Source organism: Pimephales promelas, chromosome 6, assembly GCF_988280905.1.
Source record: "Pimephales promelas chromosome 6, fPimPro1.hap1.1, whole genome shotgun sequence".
In the NCBI taxonomy this organism is placed as follows: domain Eukaryota; kingdom Metazoa; phylum Chordata; class Actinopteri; order Cypriniformes; family Leuciscidae; genus Pimephales; species Pimephales promelas.
In genome coordinates this window covers 28,428,735-28,450,687 of record NC_142774.1, presented here as the reverse complement: position 1 = coordinate 28,450,687, position 21,953 = coordinate 28,428,735, and the positions used below count along the sequence as shown (strand labels likewise).

Sequence of the window (21,953 nt, the reverse complement as noted above, 5' to 3'; positions counted from 1 at the left end):
ACTCCGGCGCAAAATGAACCTTTGGTCTAATAAAACATTGGTACCTAGTTGACCGTTCTCTGAGATTTGTTTTCATGGTAATCGAATGTAAAGAGTTTTATCTCTAAAAACTGTTTAGCGTATAACGCTAGTAATGGGGGCATTTAACCCTTTCACACGTACAATCACACCGGTGTGATCAGTCTTGGCTGGTCCCTGGAGCGTTTGATCACACCGGTGTGATTAGAACGGTCAGTGCATCACGTCAACTGCTAAATTCAAACTTGCTCTCGCGCGTTAGCTGGCACTGAGCCAGAGATGGACGCTATCAGTGCTGTCATATATCATAACTATTGAGTGTTTTCAACCACATAATGTTTATTTTAGGTTTCAGACATTTAAATACAAATAAGTACTAGCAAAACAATGATTTTGAGTTAAAAACACACTGATGTCTATGGAAGCGCCAATAACAATCATTTCAATTATAATAAGACGGCACGTTTTATTCATATCAGATACACATTGTGTAAGTAGCTTAACATTTGACCCTATTCTTCTCCCATTTCACCGGCCACTTACTTTCATGTATTTCGTGAGAAGTGGAGGAATTGACGTTGTAAATCCAACAGATCCGATTCTCTGAACGGTAAAACAAACTAAAACGGTGCCGCCCATTGTGCATACAGCTGAACTAACGCAATTGTTATAAAGATGTTTAAACAACAAAACCCATCCACTTGCACATATTTGACAATCGGAATATCAGTGTTTCATTCTATAGCTAATACATTTGTGAATATTTTTAATAAAAAAGGAAAAATTACATAAAAGCAGATCATCATTCATTCAGCACTGTGTTGCGGTTGTCAAGTGACAAGCAATGACGTGTCACCATGGAAACATTAAAGTGGCAAGTTCTAAATAACGGTCGCCTTGAAAAACTCACGCTGGGGGGTCAGTTCGAATATTTTAAACTTACGCGTGAAAGGTTTAATAAGTAAAAAAAAATCGCAAGGGTTGCATCTTCGAGTGCTGAATTAGTTCGTTATAAAGTTAAAAATGCTAACACTGAGACAAATCGTGCCACAGATCAGATCCGAGGACTGGTTTTTCACGATAGATCTCAAGGATCCATACATCCACATTTCCATCCTTCTATTTCACAGGAAGTTCCTGAGGATTGCTTTTGAGGGCAAAGCTTACCAATGTCGAGTTATTCCATTTGGCCTAGCATTATCAGCCCACACTTTCAGGAAATGTGTGGATGCAGCTCTGGTGCCTATGCTCCAGTAGGGTATTCGCATCATGAACTACATTGACGATTGGTTGATTCTGGCTCAGTTGGAATCAGTTGGCGGTTCAGCATCGAGATGTCGTTCCCGCCCACATGAAAGAGTTGGGCATACGGCTAAAAGCCAAAAAGAGTGTGCTTACTTTTGGCTGAAGAATATAGTTAGGCCAGTCACTCACTGGCTAGTCCAGTCACTCACTCGAACAGTTTCAGAGACTGATGGGTCTGATGGAAGCAGTGTCCAACATGATACACCCCTTCAGTGGTGGCTCAGGACCAAAGGGTTTTCCCCGAGGGGCATGATCAGGGTTACGCAGCGGTGCATATGTGCCCTGGTTATGTGGAAGAAACCTTGATTCCTGTCCAGGGTCTCGTGCTGGGAGCTTCTTATCGTCGTAAGATGCTAATGACAGATGCCTCTCTCAAGGGCTCAGGAGCAATCCTAGAAGGGCGCTCAACTCAGGGTCTGTGGAGGGACCACCATCTCATGGCACATCAACCGTCTAGAGATGTTAGCGATATTTTAATTTTCTTGCACACCTCAGAGGCCACCATGTGCTTTTCAACATCGGTGGTTGCCTATATAAATCACCTGGGGGGTTTGCGATCGTGTCCACTCTGCAAACTGGCATGCCAAATCTTCCTGTGGTCCCAGTGGAAGCTACTGTCACTCAGAGCAGCTTACATCCCTGGGGCCCAGATTATAGGAGCAGACATTCTGTCAAGACAGGGGCTGAGGCCCGGGGAATGGAGGCTCCAGCCTGAGGTGGTGGAGCAAATATGGAGGGTGTTTGGCCAGGCACAAGTGGATCTATTTGCATCTCGAGAGACGTCTCAATTTCCACTTTGGTTCTCCCTACCGCATCCAGCTCCTTTCGGACTTGATGCTATGGTACAAACATGGCCGAGGCTACGTTTGAAGGCTTTTCCCCCGATCGGTCTGATCCTGGGAGTTCTGGAGAGAGTTCGCAGGGACCAGGTTCACCTACTTCTTATAGCCCAGTGGTGGCCGGGCAGAGTATGGTTCCCTGGTCTATTGTCTCTCCTCAACATGCCATCCAATGGAGCTACCCATTCTGTCCCAAGCAGGGGGCTCGATATTTTTCCTCCGACTGGAACTGTGGAACCTGTGGGCTTGGCCTCTGAGGGGGCCCAGCTCATAGGGACATTCTACATTCCAGAGCTCCCTCCATGAGGAAACCTTATGCATTAAAGTGGAGCGTTTTCACTTTATGGTGTAGTGACCTTCAGTTGGACCCAGTTAACTGCCTAGTTGGTACAGTGCTGGAGTTTCTGCAGGAGTGGTTCACTCCAGGTCTATCCCCGTCCACTTTAAAGTGTTATGTGGCGGCCATAGGTGGTTAGCACATTCCTTTGGGTGGAATACCTTTGGGAAAAGACCAGTTGGTATCTTGTTTCTTCCGTGGTACTCTGAGGCTGAGGCCTACAGCTCGTACCGGGGTGCCGACATGGGATCTGGCCATTGTCCTTCAAAGGCTTTCCCTGGCTCCCTTTGTGACTGCAGGAGGTTCCAGATAATTTCCTGAAATTGAAAGCTTTGTTCTTCCTCACTATCTCTTCTTTTAAAAGGATAGAAGATTTGCAAGCACTGTCGGTTGCTCCCTAGTGGTTGGAATTTGAACCTGGCATGGTTAAAGCGTTTGTTCCATGGTTAAAGCCATCCTAGACCAGTTATCTAGGATATGTTCCAAAGGTCCACACTAATGTGGCCAGATAAATTAAGCTGGAGGCCTTTTGTCCTCCTCCCTTCCAGAACTCAGACCAGGAAAAGAATAATCTGATTTTCCCAGTTTGGACGCCAGATGCTTATGTCCACAGAGCTGCCCTGTGGCGTAAATCTAAACAGCTGTTTGTATGTTTCGGGCCCCCTAACAAACGGTCCCCTGCATCTAAGCAAAGAATGAGCAAGTGGGTGGTCGAGGCTATCTCACTTGCTTATGAGTCGGCCGGACAGCCTTCACCTTTAGCTATTCGTTCCCACTCTACTAAGAGTATGGCGGAATCTAAGGCCCTTATATCAGGAGTTGCCCTCTAAAATGTATATAATGCGGCAGGGTGGTCCTCCATACATTCATCAGGTTTTAATCTTTGGACTTTGACTCTACAGCAGGGTCTCAGGTGCTCTCGTCCTAGTGCTGCTTGTACGATTTCACATTGGACAGACACTCGCCGCTATGGTGGCGTTGGTTTAGACGTTCCCATAGCGTTAATCTCGACGCAACACTAGTTCCCTTGAAAGGGAATGCCTCGGTTATGACTGTAACCTCGGTTCCCTGAAGAGGGAACGAGCATTGCATCACATTGGCATATATCCTACATGCCTGTCAGCGACTACTTCAGACTTTTAGGAAGCTGCCACTCTTTGTTTTCGAGCAGGCTTTATAGTTTCTATATGATGTTCAGCCACACCATTGGACTGATTTTACATCAGTTTTACATCTGCTTCAAGACGTCATCATGCAAAGTGCAACGCTCATTCCCTCTTCAGGGAACCGAGGTTACAGTCGTAAGCGAAGCGGTTTATGATATTTAGTGTAATGCAAATTCCAGCCAAATGTTGGTAATTACCTATTTTCCCTGAATCAATGTGAATGAATATTTTTCTTTGGAATTAATGCATTACATGAGGTTTTAGAGCCAAGGCCAAATGTTGGCACATATCAAAGATGCTGTTGCAGTCTGTATGCTTGAGTCAATATTGATTCAAGGTATTCTGCTGATATTAAGAAAAGAAGAAAATAGACATTCCTGAACATAAAAAAAACAATTCAGAGACAGCACAGTCTTTCTATAGTGTTTCTACCCTATTACATTTGCCATATCTTTGTTCTCTCTCAAAAGATAGCCCTGTAGGAACACATGCCATTCTTAAAAAAGTCTTTTTCAGTAATTTAAACATGGAATTATGAATGAATTGCTGATTCACGGATGCACCGCTCTACAGTAATTTGAAAGTGATTAAAGTACCAGTTTTGGCCACAATCTTGCATACGGCACCTTTAAGTCAGATATTCTGAAGCTGCTTTTACACTTAGGAAATGATTATACAAATCTGCTACTTCAAAAGAGCTAATACTGCTAAAAACCAATCATAAAACCAGAGGCACTTTAAATTGCTGCTATAGCAGCCAAACCAAGATAAGCATGTGCGTTTCACAGACATACACTGCGTTTCCCAGTCATGCACGACATCACACTCATTGCTTGCTAAGTTCAACACACAAGGCAGTAAGACAGAGAGATGATAGTGTGCACAACAAAAAAAAAAAAACTTATTTTATTTGAAAGACATCTGTTTAAAAAAAATGTTTTACAAAATTGTTAGAAGCTGACAAGTGGTAGTGGAAAAAAATGCAAATGCTGGTATTAAAGAGGGGATTATGTCTCTGATGGAGCAAGAGAGAGAGAGAGAGAGAGCATGAGTGTAAGAGAGGGAGGAAAAGCAGTCATTTTAATAGCCTGCACAGAACTAAAATCAGTTATAGATTTAGACATCATGGTCAATACATCTGCTTCAAATGATAAAATAAAAACTTCACCATGCAGTATCATAGGATGTGACACACTGAGAAAAAAAAAATAAATAAATCTCATTATAAACACAAATTATTTGGCATAAATGGACCTGATTAGTCATTTTATTCTGGAATGCAGCCATGCTACAACTCACAGCTATTTGGAGATAACACAATTCTTGACTAATTTCATCCCATAATCACATAGCTCACTGTTTATCCTCAGATATTTTGGTGAACTAATCTACACAACACTTTTTTAACTAGATTTCCTCTATTCCCCCTGGCAAGGAAAACACCACTGCCTGTTGCAGATTTTCCTGAGTGACTGTTGAGTAGTTGGTTGAGAGAAGATGGTCTTGTTGTTTGGTATAAAACACCACATATGATGTGCCTGTAATCAGAACTTGTAAGTGGAATGTGGAATTGTAAGTAGTGGACACAGAGCACCAATCAGTCTTATTAGTCTTCTTATGGGCATTGCAGTGCTTCAAGATGGAAGGTGATTAGAAAGGCAAAAAGCAGTCATTAAGTCTTCAATTGATTAGTGGCAGATTGAAAATCAGAACACCTGATTAGCTATTTTCTTTTTGTGCAAGGAAACCAGTATATAGCTTTAAAAGAGCTTTGTTGTAGTGACGGAAAACCGTCACTACATATATATGGATTTATGTGGTCATGTCAGTGACTCCGATAAGTGTTGGTTAAAATAGGTAAGCTGGCATCTGTGTTCCATAGTTAATTACGAGAAGAAGCCAATTAGAGGTTGTAGGAAAAGCCCCAGAGTTCCCAGCACACACACCAGCACAAAGACCCAAAGGAAGATGCGGTCAATCACCATGGCAACATACTTCCAATCATCCTCCACCTAAGAGAGAAAGGGCACACAATAAATAGACAAAAAAAGAGATACGGAAGGTTAATAAATGAAAGAAAAGAGAGGTCAGAGGTAACAAGGAAAGAAAGAGAAAGAAGGAAAATGAGAAATGTGAAAGCAAGGTAAATGGAGGAGAAAATGGCAAAGTGAGGATGAGAATGAGTGAAAAGCAGGCCTATAATACGTCCAGAATGTTTACTAACTACACAGTGACAGGGATAAGTTCAATTATATTGTGCTACTATAAGTAGAGCTGAGCTAAACATTTTACCTGCATATATTTAGGCACTGGGCGCTTTACAATGCAAATTTGATTCAGTAGTGAAGCTCTGAGCCAAGAGTGAAGATGAAGGATTAAGTGGTGAGACTTTCCATATCAAAGTGTGATTTCTCTGTTGAGGGATCTAAAGCACTTATTGCCAGTGAAGCACTCAGTAAACACTTCCACTGAGAGTAGAGGAGTCTGTAAGCTTATGCTTGATGTCTGTGATCTATAACCTGTCCTTCTGAGGATATTACAACCAAAACATGGTATGATATTGGAATTTGAGTCAGGCACTAAGTGGGAACCTTCTTCCAATGGGTAATAAAGGATCTTTATTGTAAAGACATTATGATATCTTAATGGACAAGTGGATGGAACAATGGCACTTCATGCATTACCATGTGACTAAAGGTACAGTTAAGCATGCAATTACTGTTCCCAAAGGGAAACAAAGTACAACACACTGACTATTGGAAATCACACTTGATTTTGGTATTCACTTAGTCAGAGTTTTCCGGGTGGTGCTCAGCTAAAAACCTAGACCCACAGTGCTGTGGCGTTACAGAGATTCTCTCCTTCCAACAGAAGCTTCTGGACGCTCAAAGTGTATTATGCAGCCATAGCAGAGTTTATAAAACCCTTGCATTGCCAGTCATTGGGGAGGAATGATCTCATCGTCGGCTTCCTTAGAGGGGCTAGGAGGCTAAACCCTCCTCACTCCCAATGGTCCCGGTCTGGAACCTTTTCACGGTCCTAGATGCTATGAAAAGCAATCCCTTTGAACCACTGCAGTCTGTGGATCTGCAGTGTCTCTCGCTCAAAACCGCTTTTCTTATGGCTCTCGCTTCAGTTAAGCGAGTGGGTGACCTGTTACAACCAGCGCTCTCTGTGAGCGTTACGTGCTTTGAGTTTGGGCCTAACGACTCTAAAGTCATTCTCAAACCAGTACAAGGCTATGTCCCCAAAGTGCTCTCCACTCTGTTCAGAGAGCAAGTCATTTCACTGTCAGCCCTCCCAGGATCTGATAGTGGGCGCTAAGAATATACGTTGAGCATTCGGCTGCTTGCAGGCAGTCAGAACAGCTTTTTATTTCATCTGTCAGCTGCACTAAAGGGCTTGCCGCTTCGAAAGAGAGCCTCTGCAGATAGATAGTTGACGCTATCACTCTGGCTTATAAGTCGAAGGGCCTTCGATGCCCTTTAGGCGTTAGGGTCCACTCCACTAGAGGCATGGCCTCTTCATGGGCCTGGTCCAGTTGGGTTTCACTCCAAAAAACTTGTATGGCAGCAGGCTGGGCCTCTCCGTCTACATTTATAAGGTTTTACAACCTGAAAGTTCCTGCGCTACAGGCTAAGCTGTTTTCAGCCTAAAAAACTTCCTGATTGACAGACGGTACCATTATTTCATCATGCAGCTCAGGCTGACTTCGTCCTTACTGTTATACTGTGCTATGCTATGTTATATTCTTAGGCCCACGCCTCGTTGGCCTAGACATTACCCACTATCATGTGAACCCTGGGCACATGCCCTTGGGGCCATGTGTGGACTACCCTAGCACGCATGGCGCTTTACATTGGGTTCCCGTAGCGTAAGCTTGCTTATGCAACAAAGAAGTACTCTTGTAAGAGAACGTACTTGGTTACAAACTCAACCTCGGTTATCTCTAGATGAGGGAACGAGTGTTGCGTAACCCTGCCATGTTTGTGCTGCATTCTGGTTTTGCTTCAGTATGAAAAACCAAAGAACAACCTATCTGGACTCTGCTTATATAGACATAAGCCACGCCCCTTTTGGCAGAACATGACGTAGACTCATTGGTGCTTACGTCAAGTACAGTCCCACGATAGGTTGCAGCAGTTGCTGCAGAGCAACCAATAGGCATGCGAGCTGCCTCGCCTAGGTCTGCTTTGTGCAGCAATGCGTTTTAATTTAATGTAAAATTAAGGATAATTTTTTTGGTTTCAGCATTCTCGAGAAAAGGGATTACTACAAATTGCTGTATTTTACATACAACAATTAACTGTAAATTGCTTTTCAGTATTATACTGTAATCTATTTTACAGCAATTAACAACATATTACAGGACTTTACAGGCAACTTCAGTGTACATCCACCTGGTAGAAATACAAATACTGCTGTGTACGTCATTCCCACAGTTCATAGATGCGCATCGTCCCCCTGCTTCTGGGACAGTCATTATGTATTCATAGTTATATATATAGTTGCTCTACTCTGTGCAGTACTTTGAGTAAAGGACAAATATCTAGCAAATACAGAACAGGAATAAATATGACAGCTTGGAAACAGCCATCCCACGAGTTGAATGTCTGTGCAAACCCTCGGGCTGTTACAAGCCAAGAGATAGCTTCCACAATTCAGTGAGAAAGATGTTGACTGCACTGTACAATGAGCTGGATTGGCAAAACAGACAACAATTTAATCTAACAATTGAAAAGGTCTTAGACATATTGTTGGATAGTTTAAGGCACCTCACCTCCATATGACATGCTGAACAACATGACATCATAACATTTTTTCGTAAACATACACGCCACTTTCAAGTCAAGTGGCGTGTTATCTCTACGCATTTTGAGCTATCCGCGTGTATGCGTGTGTCTACAGCATTAACGTCCGAGTGATTCCGCGTGTCTGTACACGCAGTCAAATGTCCGAGCGAAACGAAGCAAAATGTAGATCTACATCTGGGGAGCGATCATTTTTTTCCTATAGGATGGTAAGGGGACAGTCATAAATGCCATTAACCCCAGTGACGGGTAGGTTTAAAGACGGGGTTGAGGTAAGTCATATATATACAGTAATAACGTTAAGTCAACGGCGTTCATAAACACTCTGAAAAGCGATAATGCGTGTTGATAGCACGCCAAAAATGGAAATACGAATTGGCGTGTCATACACATGCTACTTCATGAGATCAGTCTGTGCTGAAAGATTTTCTAGACTTTTAGAGTTATAGAAAAGGGAAAAAATGAATAAAAAATAGACTGTTTGTAGAGGCTTCGCCATTGTGAGCTCTAGAAACAACACTGAGCCCACAATATTGACTTCAAAGCCTACAGCTCTGGATAGCGATGCAGAACTTCCCCCTTTGCTTGGGTGAGCAGAACTGTAGCAAATAGGAAACACTAAGGTCCAGATATACTAACAGCTAGTGCCAGCGCAAACACACTTTTGGCCTAAAAAAAATGGAAGCTTTAGCGTAAGTTCTGCCAGGAAGACTCAATAGCATCACATATTACCTTCTCATCTATCCAATCGTGTCTAACACTTGTGTAAGACCAGTACTTACACATGTTTGAGTTTGCAGATGCTGATGTTTTCATTCACCTCCATCCTTCCCACCACCACCAAGATGGTTCCTTCCCCTCTATCCTCCCCACCACCACCAGGATGGTGCCTTCCTCTCCATCCTCCCCTCCACCACCAGGATGGTCCCTTTCTATACCTCCCAGGGGTTCGGCTGCGCCCCTGCCTTCGTCTTCAGGCAGGAAATGCAGAGTCCGGACCCAACCTATGGACGGGTCCTACGCCAAAGAACTTTATTACTTGCTGGGCTATCAATCAATGTGTTATATATGTGTTACATATATACTTGTTATGGTATTTTTTGGAGACTTGTTATGGAGTCTTTCTGGTAGAACTAATGTAAGGATTTAGTAAAGACGCTGACCTTATTGCATATGCATTTCTAGGAGTTTCCCTTTCAGGCGCAAAAAATATGGGAGGAGAGTATTAAATGTAGGTTAATGATGTCAGCATACCATGTTTTCCCTCCATGAGACTATGTAACTCCCACCAATCTGTCAGCAGGATATACACAGATGCCTGGACAAAATAGAGCACTGAACAGGAAGCCTAATTTGACTACTACTATCATAGGGGTCATCAGCTCAAGCAGGCGCAAAAGTCTAGTTTGCTGCCCAGCTACACTAATGTGATAGTTGTGAAACACAACTCTTTGTGTGACAGAAAAGCTCTATTGCAAATGGAGATAAGTTACATGACAAGGAACCTTATATGTTGGCAGGGGAATAGAATTTTGGCGGTGTGTTTATCCAAAGAGAACAATCTTTTCATAGTCAATGTGTTGTACAGATTGTATTGACTGAGTGAATAGGAACCCCTTTACCTCTTTGGCTTTGTTGCGACTCCTCATGTTCTCAGCAATGTACTTCACACTCTCAATAGCCTGTTTGATTTCTGGTGACACCACAGAGAAAGCCACAACTGTGTTAATAGCCTGTGGACTCAACTGACGACTCACTTTCCCACAATCACCCTCGGTTGCCTCTTTCATTGGGTGACAAGGGCATCCCCCTTTCTTTCCTTCTAATGCTGCTTTCCCTTCTCCAAATTCCAAAGAGTTCATCGCTCCCTGTTGGGATCCACTATTTTTCCTCTTCTTTCCCTCTCCACCTCGTCCCGCTCCAGTCGCAGAAGAGCTCCCGCTTTCTAGTCCTACTTTTCCAGAGGACTCTGATAGATCGAGAGGCCGGCGCATAAGCATGATGCGGGGTAAAGCTCGGAGGAAGACAGTACGTACCCAGCTAGGCATAGTATGGGTCATGGGGGTGCGATAGTGCACATTCAATACAAAGACGGTGATGACAATAGAGAGGGTGACGAAAATCATGGTGAAGAGAAGATACTCGCCTATCAGAGGGATCACAAGTGAGGTGGAGGGGATGGTTTCTGTTATGACAAGAAGGAACACAGTGAGAGAGAGGAGTACAGAGATGCACAATGTCACTTTCTCGCCACAGTCTGATGGAAGGTAGAAGACGAGTACTGTCAGAAATGAGATGAGGAGGCAGGGGATGATAAGGTTAATAGTGTAGAAGAGGGGCAGTCGGCGTATGTAAAAACTGTATGTTATGTCTGGGTAGATCTCTTCACAGCAGTTGTACTTGATGTCATGCTTATAACCGGGTGCATCAATGATCTCCCACTCTCCACTCTCCCAAAAGTCTTTAAGGTTGACCTTTGAGCCAATGAGAACCAAGTCAATCTTTGCCTTGTCATAGGTCCAGGAACCAAACTTCATTGAGCAGTTCTGATAGTCAAAGGGGAAGTAAGTGATGTCCATAGGGCAGGATGATTTGAAGATTGCAGGAGGGACCCAGGTGATGGTTCCATCATATTTCAACAGAGCTTTGGTTTTGTCTTCCACCAAGAAGTCCCCAACAGCACTGTGTCAGAAAAAGAATATTTGAATGTTATGATTTTATGAAATTTAACCCTAATATGACTATTAGCTCTGTTGATGCTCATTTCGCTCCAAAAGAAATTAAGAATTTTAAAATATCCCTCAAATGACTACATTTCTAATATTTTAATATTAAATTTATACAAGTTGCATGTTAAGTTGGAATACTTTACTCACTTGTTGTAAAGTACAATGTCAGGCCTCCAGATTTTATTTGATGGAACTCTGATGAACTCAATTCCATCAAACTCTACTGGTAACCACTTCAGCTTGTAGTCATTCCATATCTATGACAAAATCACAAAATATTACATCTAGGATTTACACTGGTATGTGTTCCTCAGTCATCCGTGCCCTATCATAGTCTTTAAAAGTCTTTAAGTGTGTTTTTGTGTGTGCACATCACTCCATCTGCAAGGGGAAAAATGCTTTTTCTGTTTGAACAGGTATATTGTATATTACCATTTACTATCAGATGTGAATACAGAGCTGAAAATGTTTACAGTGGTTTATTGTATAGTTGTGATTTTGTGCTGGTATTTTGGGTATCTCTATGTAGAGATATCTCAATAAGACTGCTTATCTCTTTATGTTGATACCGAGATACTGCTATCAGGTGTTGTAGTTGTACCATACTAAAGGGTTTAAAGGATTAGTTCACTTTTGAAAAAACTTTTGCTGATAATTTACTCACCCCCATGTCATCCAAGATGTCCATGTCTTTCCTCCTCAGTCGAAAAGAAATTTAGCTTTTTGATGAAAACATTCCAGGATTTTTCTCCATATAATGGACTTCAATGGGAACCGGATGGTTCAGGTCCAAAAGATAGTGTTAATAACAGTTTCAGATGCAGCTTCAAATGTCTTTGAACGACACCAGACGATGAATAAGGGTCTTATCATGCGAAACGATCGGTTATTTCAATGCTTATTCCAAAAATGTAACTTTTCTAAGGACAAATGCTAGCCTTTCTCCATTCTGTGAGGCGCGTTTGCAACGTCACGTAGTACGTAATTACGTTCAAAAGGTCACGGGCGACGTAGCCAGAAGTACAGAGTCAGAGTGTTTACAAGTTGAACGCATAGGTTGAACGTGAAAACTAACTCAAACGCCGTTTACAAAAAAGGAATTAAAAGGTAAAACAACGATGTCGGACGATTTTGATTCTGTACTTCCGGCTACGTCGCCCGTGACCTTTTGAACGTAATTACGTATTACGTGACGTTACAAACGCGCCTCACAGAATAGAGCACGGCTAGCATTTGTCCTTAGAAAAGTTACATTTTTGGAATAAGCTTTGAAATAACCGATCGTTTCGCATGATAAGATCCTTATTCATCGTCTGATATCGTTTAAAGACATTTGAAGCTGCATCTGAAACAGTTAATAACTGTCTTTTGGACCTTGAACCATCCGGTTCCCATTGAAGTCCATTATATGGAGAAAAATCCTGGAATGTTTTCATCAAAAACCTAAATTTCTTTTCGACTGAGGAAAGAAAGACATGGACATCTTGGATGACATGGGGGTGAGTAAATTATCAGCAAAAGTTTTTTCAAAAGTGAACTAATCCTTTAACATAAGCACAGACATTCTTAGAAAAATGTGCAAAAAATACAAAAATGCTAATTTAAGCAGTAAGTTTAGCGGTCATGCAGGAGCATCTTGAACTAACTATTGTAGAATTTAAATATAACCAGACATTTCCAAAGAAACCCAATTACTAATAATTGGGTGCAATATTATTTTCATTATAAAAGAAAAAAATATGCAGCACTTTAGACATTTATGAATTCATATTGTATATGGTGAAAAATAAGTTGACTAAATTAATAAAGTTCTAAATTAAAATAATTAATTAAACTAATTAAAAAAACTTTTCTGACTGTGAAAAACCTTTTATTATTATTTAGCTGATTATTAAAACCAAACTGAATTGTTTGATCTAGTTAGACTAAACCATTTTTGCACATATTTTAGCATATTTTTAACCTCTTTCTTTCCATTCGTTTTGGAGATAACAACTGTGCTAAAGTACATCTCAGTTTTCAATTATTTACATAGATACCTTCTCATCTGTTCCATCTACTCTATATATCTACTTTATTCCTCGTTCCCTGCATTACTCAATATCATCCTATTGAATGTTTGTGCTATGTACATTTTCTTGTCACAGTACATTATGACTGTCAATGAGACAACAATGACATGCACAAGGTGCAACAGTACATGCTGCACACGTACATCACTTACATGTCTCAGCCAAAGGTTTGTTTCCATGATCTGATTGACTTCATCCTTTAAAGAGGAAGACAAAGAGAAAGACGAAGAAGAAAGAAGACAGCCTTGCTCTATTATTTAGAATGGAACATAGCAACAAAATCAATACAGTTCTTGTCTAATGGGAAAGGAAGATCTGACAAGATCCCAGAAAAGGGGTTTAGAGGGCTAATTTTGCATACTGTATGCCATTAATCCCAGTAACCTCAAAAGTGATAATAGCTTCTGCATATTCACTAGAAAACATCTGCACACACACACACACACACACACACAAAAAAAACCTTGTTGAGCAGAAATTCTCAATCCTGTGAGTGAGTATAATCTATAATCCAGGATTCTGTTGCATAGAGTGGTGGGTTATGGCTTGTTAATCTCTCAGGTGTGTGCAGCAAGAATAAAGGTGTGATGATTATCTTTGACTCTTTCCCCTGGTAAAGTGGAAATTTAATCCAGGAGTTATAAGAGCCATGCTGAATTTGTATGACGCCAGGGAATGCACAGAGTCTGCACTACTTCCTGTAACAGCGGGGCACAAAGGCTTTTAACTCAATTGCACTTTCTGACCACAGTAAATGAAACAAAAAGCCCTCAAAACTGAAAACAGCACAGAATTACACAAAGCACCCTGTGGAGAAAACAACTTTGCACTATATCCTTACATAAATCCTATATTGAGCTTTATTAAAGGGTTAGTTCACCCAAAAATGAAAATTATGTCATTAATAATTACTCATCCTCATGTCGTTCCAAGCCTGTAAGACTACTGTTAATCTTCGGTACACAGTTAAAGATATTTTTGATTTAGTCTTAGAGCTTTCTGTCCTTCCTTTTAAAATGTATGTACGGTAAATTGTCCTTGTCCAGAAAGGAAATAAAAACATCATCAAAGACATCCATGTGACATCAATGGGTTAGTTAGAATTTTTTGAAGCATCGAAAATACATTTTGGTCCAAAAATAACAAAAACCATTACTTTAATCAGCATTGTATTGTCTTCGATTCTGTTGTCAATCCATGTTCAGTGATGCTGCTGACGTAAGACGCGTTGCATTTGGTGTGTTCGTGTATTTGGGTTTAAATAAATATGCCTGGGCAAAAAAATGCAAGTCTTGCTCTGTGTCGAAATCCTTTAGACATGTTTGTGAAGATTGTTTTGTTTACAGAGCGCATCTCCTTCAGACTGTAAACGAAGCTCGAGCGCACCAAATAACATGTCAGCAGTGTCTTATGTTGCCAGCGTCACTGAACGTGGATTGACAACAGAACCGGAAGAGAGTAGAATCCTGAATAAAGACGTCGTTTTTGTTATTTTTGGACCAAAATGTATTTTCCATACAAACATTCTAACTAACCCACTGATGTCACATGGCCTACTTTTGATGATGTATTAATTATTTCCTTTCAGGACAAGGACAGTATACATTTTCAATAGAGGGGCAGAAAGCTCTCGGACTAAGGGTGTACTCACACTAGGCACGGTTGCCATGAACCGGGCCCGAGTACGATTGTCCCCCCTCCCCACTCCCCCTCTGGCCTGCACACACATAGGGTTTCAGCAGCATTCGTGCCGGAGCACGCTTACGTCATTATGGTGCGACGGTTTCGGGATAAACAAGAAGAGCGGCGCTCTCTGAACACAATGGAGTCCATCGCTCTGTTGTCTTTGTAGATAATTTTGTGTCATTTGGTCCACGGTGGTCCACAGCCCTCTCACAGCCTGTTGTTAAACAGATGTGTCGCCTTAGTGGCGCGAAAATTTTCACGTAATCGTGCTGCTCGTATGAGGAGGTTTGCAAGTTACCAGCTGAGGTGCAGCAAGGACTTTGCAGCTTTGATTACGGACTACAGTTCCCAAAACCATGATTTCACGCATCCTGTTCCAAGCTCCAGCACGGTTAGCGCTCACACTGCATGCGAACTGTGCCCGAGTCCAACTGAACCGTGCTCTGGCCCACCTCTTCCAAGCTAATCGAGCCGCGCCCGGGCACGGTTCGGAGCACTCACACTAGTCAAACGAACCGAGCTTTGGTGCTCAAACGCACTCGGGCATGGTTCAAACTGGCTAGTGTGAGTACATCCTAGATCTAAAATATCTTAAACTGTGTTCCGAAGATGATGGAAGGTCTTACGGGCTTGGAACAACATGAGGGTGAGTCATTAATGACATAATTTTCATTTTTGGGTGATCTAACTAAGAGGTCAAACGTGCTTGCATTTGATTGAGCTTTAGTTTACACAACAAATTTATTTGGACAAGAATCTTCTAGTGTTTTGACGCAAATTTCTCAGCTTTGCTTGATTCTCTTTTTTTCAATAATGCTTAACAATATGATGATGATTAGGGGCCAAGCACCGAAGGTGCAGAGGCACCTATTGTATCTGTTGGTTTTATTAGGGGCCAAGCCCCGAAGGGGATAGCCCCTATTGTATCTGTTAGTTTTCTTATTATTATTATTAGGGGCCAAGCCCCGAAGGGGATAGCCCCTATTGTATCTGTTAGTTTTCTTATTATTAGGGGCCAAGCCCCGAAGGGGATAGCCCCTATTGTATCTGTTAGTTTTCTTATTATTATTATTATTCCGTAAATGGAAGTCTATGGCAGCCCTATGAACCGTAAGTAGGAAAATGTTGAAATTTGGCACACTTGTAGTGATGGTAATTATTAGTAATTGGTCCAATTTTTGACCCTCTAGGACCAACTCTATAGCGCCACCACCAGTTCAAAAATTCAACATTGAAATGGTTATAACTTTTGAACCCTTTGCTCTAGAGACATGAAACTTAGTACACCTGATTCCTCTCATCATGCTGATCACAACCAATACCTTACATTAAGACCCCGCCCATTACAGTAGAGGCCATTTTGAAATGTACAGTATTCAGTTTTTTCCCTACTCCTCCTTCAAATTTTGTCCAATTCTGTCCAAAATTTGCTCAAATGATCTTCGGACTGAGCCGCACAGAAATGACTGAACAGATTTTTTTTATTTATCTTTGTTCAAAAGTTATGGTGTCGCAAACTTAACGAGGTCCACCCAAAATTGGCTAAGAGGCTGTATCTCGGCCAAAATTGAATCAATCGAAACGAAAATTGGTACACTTCATCGGAAGTATGTTCTGAGGATCCATACCAAAGTTGGGAATAGCGCCACCTACGGGTCATGAGATATGCAAAATTGATATTTTGGCCAATAACTTTTGAACAGTTTTTCAGAAAATCATAAATGTGGTGTCTACGGATTCCTTGGATCATGCCGAATCCGTGGATATCGATTTTGACATGATGGGCTATACCTCGTGTCCGCCATTTTGAATTTTGTCATAATTTGCAATATCTTTAAACCTCTTTGAATTTTCTTGACCAAATTTGGCATGGATCATCATTAGCATGCCCTGAAGGTACATGAGAAGTTTGATCACAGCGCCACCTAGTGTTCCAAAGTTATAAGGTTTTTTGTAAAGATGCTTATAACTTTTGCAAATATTGTTCAAAATGTAATTTCTTCATATCAATATGTTCCTTGGCTTATAACGATTCCACCGATGTCTCATTTTTCATTTTCCAACAATGTGACTGTCCGCCATATTGGAGCAAATGAAAAACCATTTTTTCGCTACTCCTCCTGCAAATCTTGCTCGAATTTGTTTAAAATTTTGTCAGATAATCTTTGGACCGAGCCGCACAGAAATGACTGAACAGATTTTTGATATTCGCTATCGTTTGAGAGATATTTGCCTCCAAAGTTGACCTAGCCTGTGTTTGTTGACTTATGCTAGTAAGCTTAGCATAATAATTGTTTAGCATGCTAACCAGGTGCAATTCTTTTGAATGCGGCTCTTCAGCTATCAGGATAACCATTAGCTACGTTAGCATTGAGCTAGCTTAGCATGCTAATTGCGTTAACATGATTTTGTGTGCTTATTCTTATACTGAAGGATCTCCTCTGCAGCTCAGTTATTTGCGTCTTCTGTGTGGCGCAAGCTGCTAAACCACGTGTCACGAATCCCGAACCATTGCGGTCGTGGGTTCGAATCCTGTGTGGCACATGCCCAGACCGCAAGAGGTACTGTGGCCTTAAGTGGTGGAAAAGTTGTTTCAGTTCTAGACATGGTGTCTGTCTGAGAAAGGACTTCCAAAAATATAACATGCAGCAAATTTATATATTAAAAAAATCTTAATTTTGAGGTTATTTTCACTTGTACTACTGACCCAACAGTTTTTTTTTCCCAAATGTCGGAGTTGCTGCTGCTTCCGGGCTTGGCCCCTGCATTGCTGCTTGCAGCTATATTTATTATTATTATTCTTCTTCTTCCGCCAATGGAAGTCTATGGCAGCCCTATGAACCGTAAGTAGGAAAATGTTGAAATTTGGCACACTTGTAGTGATGGTAATTATTAGTAATTAGTCCAATTTTTGACCCTCTAGGACCAACTCTATAGCGCCACCACCAGTTCAAAAATTCAACATTGAAATGGTTATAACTTTTGAACCCTTTGCTCTAGAGACATGAAACTTAGTACACCTGATTCCTCTCATCATGCTGATCACAACCAATACCTTACATTAAGACCCCGCCCATTACAGTAGAGGCCATTTTGAAATGTATAGTATTCAGTTTTTTCCCTACTCCTCCTTCAAATTTTGTCCAATTCTGTCCAAAATTTGCTCAAATGATCTTCGGACTGAGCCGCACAGAAATGACTGAACAGATTTTTTTTATTCATCTTTGTTCAAAAGTTATGGTGTCGCAAACTTAACAAGGTCCACCCAAAATTGGCTAAGAGGCTGTATCTCGGCCAAAATTGAATCAATCGAAACGAAAATTGGTACGCTTCATCGGAAGCATGTTCTGAGGTTCCATACCAAAGTTGGGAATAGCGCCACCTACGGGTCATGAGATATGAAAAATTGCTATTTTGGCCAATAACTTTTGAACAGTTTTTCAGAAAATCATAAATGTGGTATCTATGGATTCTTTGGATCATGCCGAATCCGTGGATATCGATTTTGCCATGATGGGCTATACCTCGTGTCCGCCATTTTGAATTTTGTCATAATTTGCAATATCTTTAAACCTCTTTGAAATTTCTTGACCAAATTGGGCATGGATCATCATTAGCATGCCCTGAAGGTACATGAGAAGTTTTATCACAGCGCCACCTAGTGTTCCAAAGTAATAAGGTTTTTTGTAAAGACGCTTATAACTTTTGCAAATATTGTTCAAAATGTAATTTCTTTATGTCAATATGTTCCTTGGCTTAAATCGATTCCACCGATGTCTCATTTTTCATTTTCCAACAATGTGACTGTCCGCCATATTGGAGCAAATGAAAAACCATTTTTTCGCTACTCCTCCTTCAAATCTTGCTCGAATTTGTCCAAAATTTGGTCAGATAATCTATGGACCGAGCCGCACAGAAATGACTGAACCGATTTTTGATATTCGCTATCGTTTGAGAGATATTTGTCTCCAAAGTTGACCTAGCCTGTGTTTGTTGCCTTATGCTAGTTAGCTTAGCATAATAATTGTTTAGCATGCTAACCAGGTGCCATTCTTTTGAATGCGGCTCTTCAGCTATCAGGATAACCATTAGCTACGTTAGCATTGAGCTAGCTTAGCATGCTAATTGCGTTAACATGATTTTGGGTGCTTATTCTTATACTGAAGGATCTCCTCTGCAGCTCAGTTATTTGCGTCTTCTGTGTGGCGCAAGCTGCTAAACCACGTGTCACGAATCCCGAACCATTGCGGTCGTGGGTTCGAATCCTGTGTGGCACATGCCCAGACCGCAAGAGGTACTGTGGCCTTAAGTGGTGGAAAAGTTGTTTCAGTTCTAGACATGGTGTCTGTCTGAGAAAGGACTTCCAAAAATATAACATGCAGCAAATTTATATATTAAAAAAATCTTAATTATGAGGTTATTTTCACTTGTACTACTGACCCAACAGTTTTTTTTTTCCAAATGTCGGAGTTGCTGCTGCTTCCGGGCTTGGCCCCTGCATTGCTGCTTGCAGCTATATTTATTATTATTATTATTCCGTAAATGGAAGTCTATGGCAGCCCTATGAACCGTAAGTAGGAAAATGTTGAAATTTGGCACACTTGTAGTGATGGTTATTATTAGTAATTGGTCCAATTTTTGACCCTCTAGGACCAACTCTATAGCGCCACCACCAGTTCAAAAATTCAACATTGAAATGGTTATAACTTTTGAACCCTTTGCTCTAGAGACATGAAACTTAGTACACCTGATTCCTCTCATCATGCTGATCACAACCAATACCTTACATTAAGACCCCGCCCATTACAGTAGAGGCCATTTTGAAATGTACAGTATTCAGTTTTTTCCCTACTCCTCCTTCAAATTTTGTCCAATTCTGTCCAAAATTTGCTCAAATGATCTTCGGACTGAGCTGCACAGAAATGACTGAACAGATTTTTTTTATTCATCTTTGTTCAAAAGTTATGGTGTCGCAAACTTAACGAGGTGCACCCAAATTTGGCTAAGAGGCTGTATCTCGGCCAAAATTGAATCAATCGAAACGAAAATTGGTATGCTTCATCGGAAGCATGTTCTGAGGATCCATACCAAAGTTGGAAATAGCGCCACCTACGGGTCATGAGATATGCAAAATTGCTATTTTGGCCAATAACTTTTGAACAGTTTTTCAGAAAATCATAAATGTGGTATCTATGGATTCCTTGGATCATGCCGAATCCGTGGATATCGATTTTGACATGATGGGCTATACCTCGTGTCCGCCATTTTGAATTTTGTAATAATTTGCAATATCTTTAAACCTCTTTGAAATTTCTTGAACAAATTTGGCATGGATCATCATTAGCATGCCCTGAAGGTACATGAGAAGTTTTATCACAGCGCCACCTAGTGTTCCCAAGTTATAAGGTTTTTTGTAAAGACGCTTATAACTTTTGCAAATATTGTTCAAAATGTAATTTCTTTATGTCAATATGTTCCTTGGCTTATAACGATTCCACCGATGTCTCATTTTTCATTTTCCAACAATGTGACTGTCCGCCATATTGGAGCAAATGAAAAACCATTTTTTCGCTACTCCTCCTGCAAATCTTGCTCGAATTTGTTTAAAATTTTGTCAGATAATCTTTGGACCGAGCCGCACAGAAATGACTGAACAGATTTTTGATATTCGCTATCGTTTGAGAGATATTTGCCTCCAAAGTTGACCTAGCCTGTGTTTGTTGACTTATGCTAGTTAGCTTAGCATAATAATTGTTTAGCATGCTAACCAAGTGCAATTCTTTTGAATGCGGCTCTTCAGCTATCAGGATAACCATTAGCTATGTTAGCATTGAGCTAGCTTAGCATGCTAATTGCGTTAACATGATTTTGTGTGCTTATTCTTATACTGAAGGATCTCCTCTGCAGCTCAGTTATTTGCGTCTTCTGTGTGGCGCAAGCTGCTAAACCACGTGTCACGAATCCCGAACCATTGCGGTCGTGGGTTCGAATCCTGTGTGGCACATGCCCAGACCGCAAGAGGTACTGTGGCCTTAAGTGGTGGAAAAGTTGTTTCAGTTCTAGACATGGTGTCTGTCTGAGAAAGGACTTCCAAAAATATAACATGCAGCAAATTTATATATTAAAAAAATCTTAATTATGAGGTTATTTTCACTTGTACTACTGACCCAACAGTTTTTTTTTTTCCAAATGTCGGAGTTGCTGCTGCTTCCGGGCTTGGCCCCTGCATTGCTGCTTGCAGCTATATTTATTATTATTATTATTATTCTTCCCGGTGGAAGTCTATGGCAGCCCTATGAACCGTAAGTAGGAAAATGATGAAATTTGGCACACTTATAGAGATCATCATGAAAAGTAATTGAGCCAAATTTTGAGTCTCTAGCCCCAACTCTATAGCGCCACCACCAGTTCAAAATTTCAACATTAAAATTGTTGTAACTTTTGAACCCTTTGGTCTAGAGACATGAAACATAGTACACTTGATTCCACTCATCATGCTGATCACAACCAATGTCATACATTAAGACTCCGCCCATTACAGTAGGCGCCATTTTGAAAAGTACAGTATTCAGTTTTTTTGCTACTCTTCCTTCAAAATTTGTTCAATTTTGTCCAATATTTGGTCAAATGATATTTAGACGAATCCGTGGATATCAATTTTGCCATGATGGGATGTACCTCGTGTCCGCCATTTTGAATTTTGTCATAATTTGCAATATCTTTAAAACTTTTAAAAATTTCTTCACCAAATTTGGTATGGATCATCATTAGCATGGCCCAAAGGTACATGAGAAGTTTGATGACAGCGCCACCTAGTGTTACAAAGTTATAAGGTTTTTTGTAAAAACGCTTATAACTTTTGCAAATATAGTTCAAAATTTAATTTCTTTATATCAATATGTTCCTTGGCTTATACCGATTCTAACGATGTCTCATTTTTCATTTTCCAACAAAGTGACTGTCCGCCATATTGGAGCAAATGAAAAACCA

At 40.9% G+C, this 21,953-nt stretch overlaps 1 protein-coding gene across 2 annotated transcripts in view; it reads right to left on the bottom strand.

Annotated features, from left to right (window-relative positions):
* Window positions 1–4,536: 4,536 nt before the first annotated feature.
* The window catches only part of chrna6 (cholinergic receptor, nicotinic, alpha 6), a 31,655-nt gene continuing 14,238 nt past the window's right edge, over window positions 4,537–21,953 (bottom strand). For both annotated transcript variants that reach the window (XM_039693174.2, XM_039693183.2), the window contains exons 3-6: window positions 13,430–13,474; window positions 11,353–11,462; window positions 10,099–11,158; window positions 4,537–5,677 (exon numbers count right to left, since the gene is read on the bottom strand). In XM_039693174.2, the coding sequence (XP_039549108.1) occupies window positions 5,552–5,677; window positions 10,099–11,158; window positions 11,353–11,462; window positions 13,430–13,474 (1,341 nt within the window). In that variant the 3' untranslated portion in view covers window positions 4,537–5,551. The remainder of the gene's footprint in view (window positions 5,678–10,098; window positions 11,159–11,352; window positions 11,463–13,429; window positions 13,475–21,953) is intronic.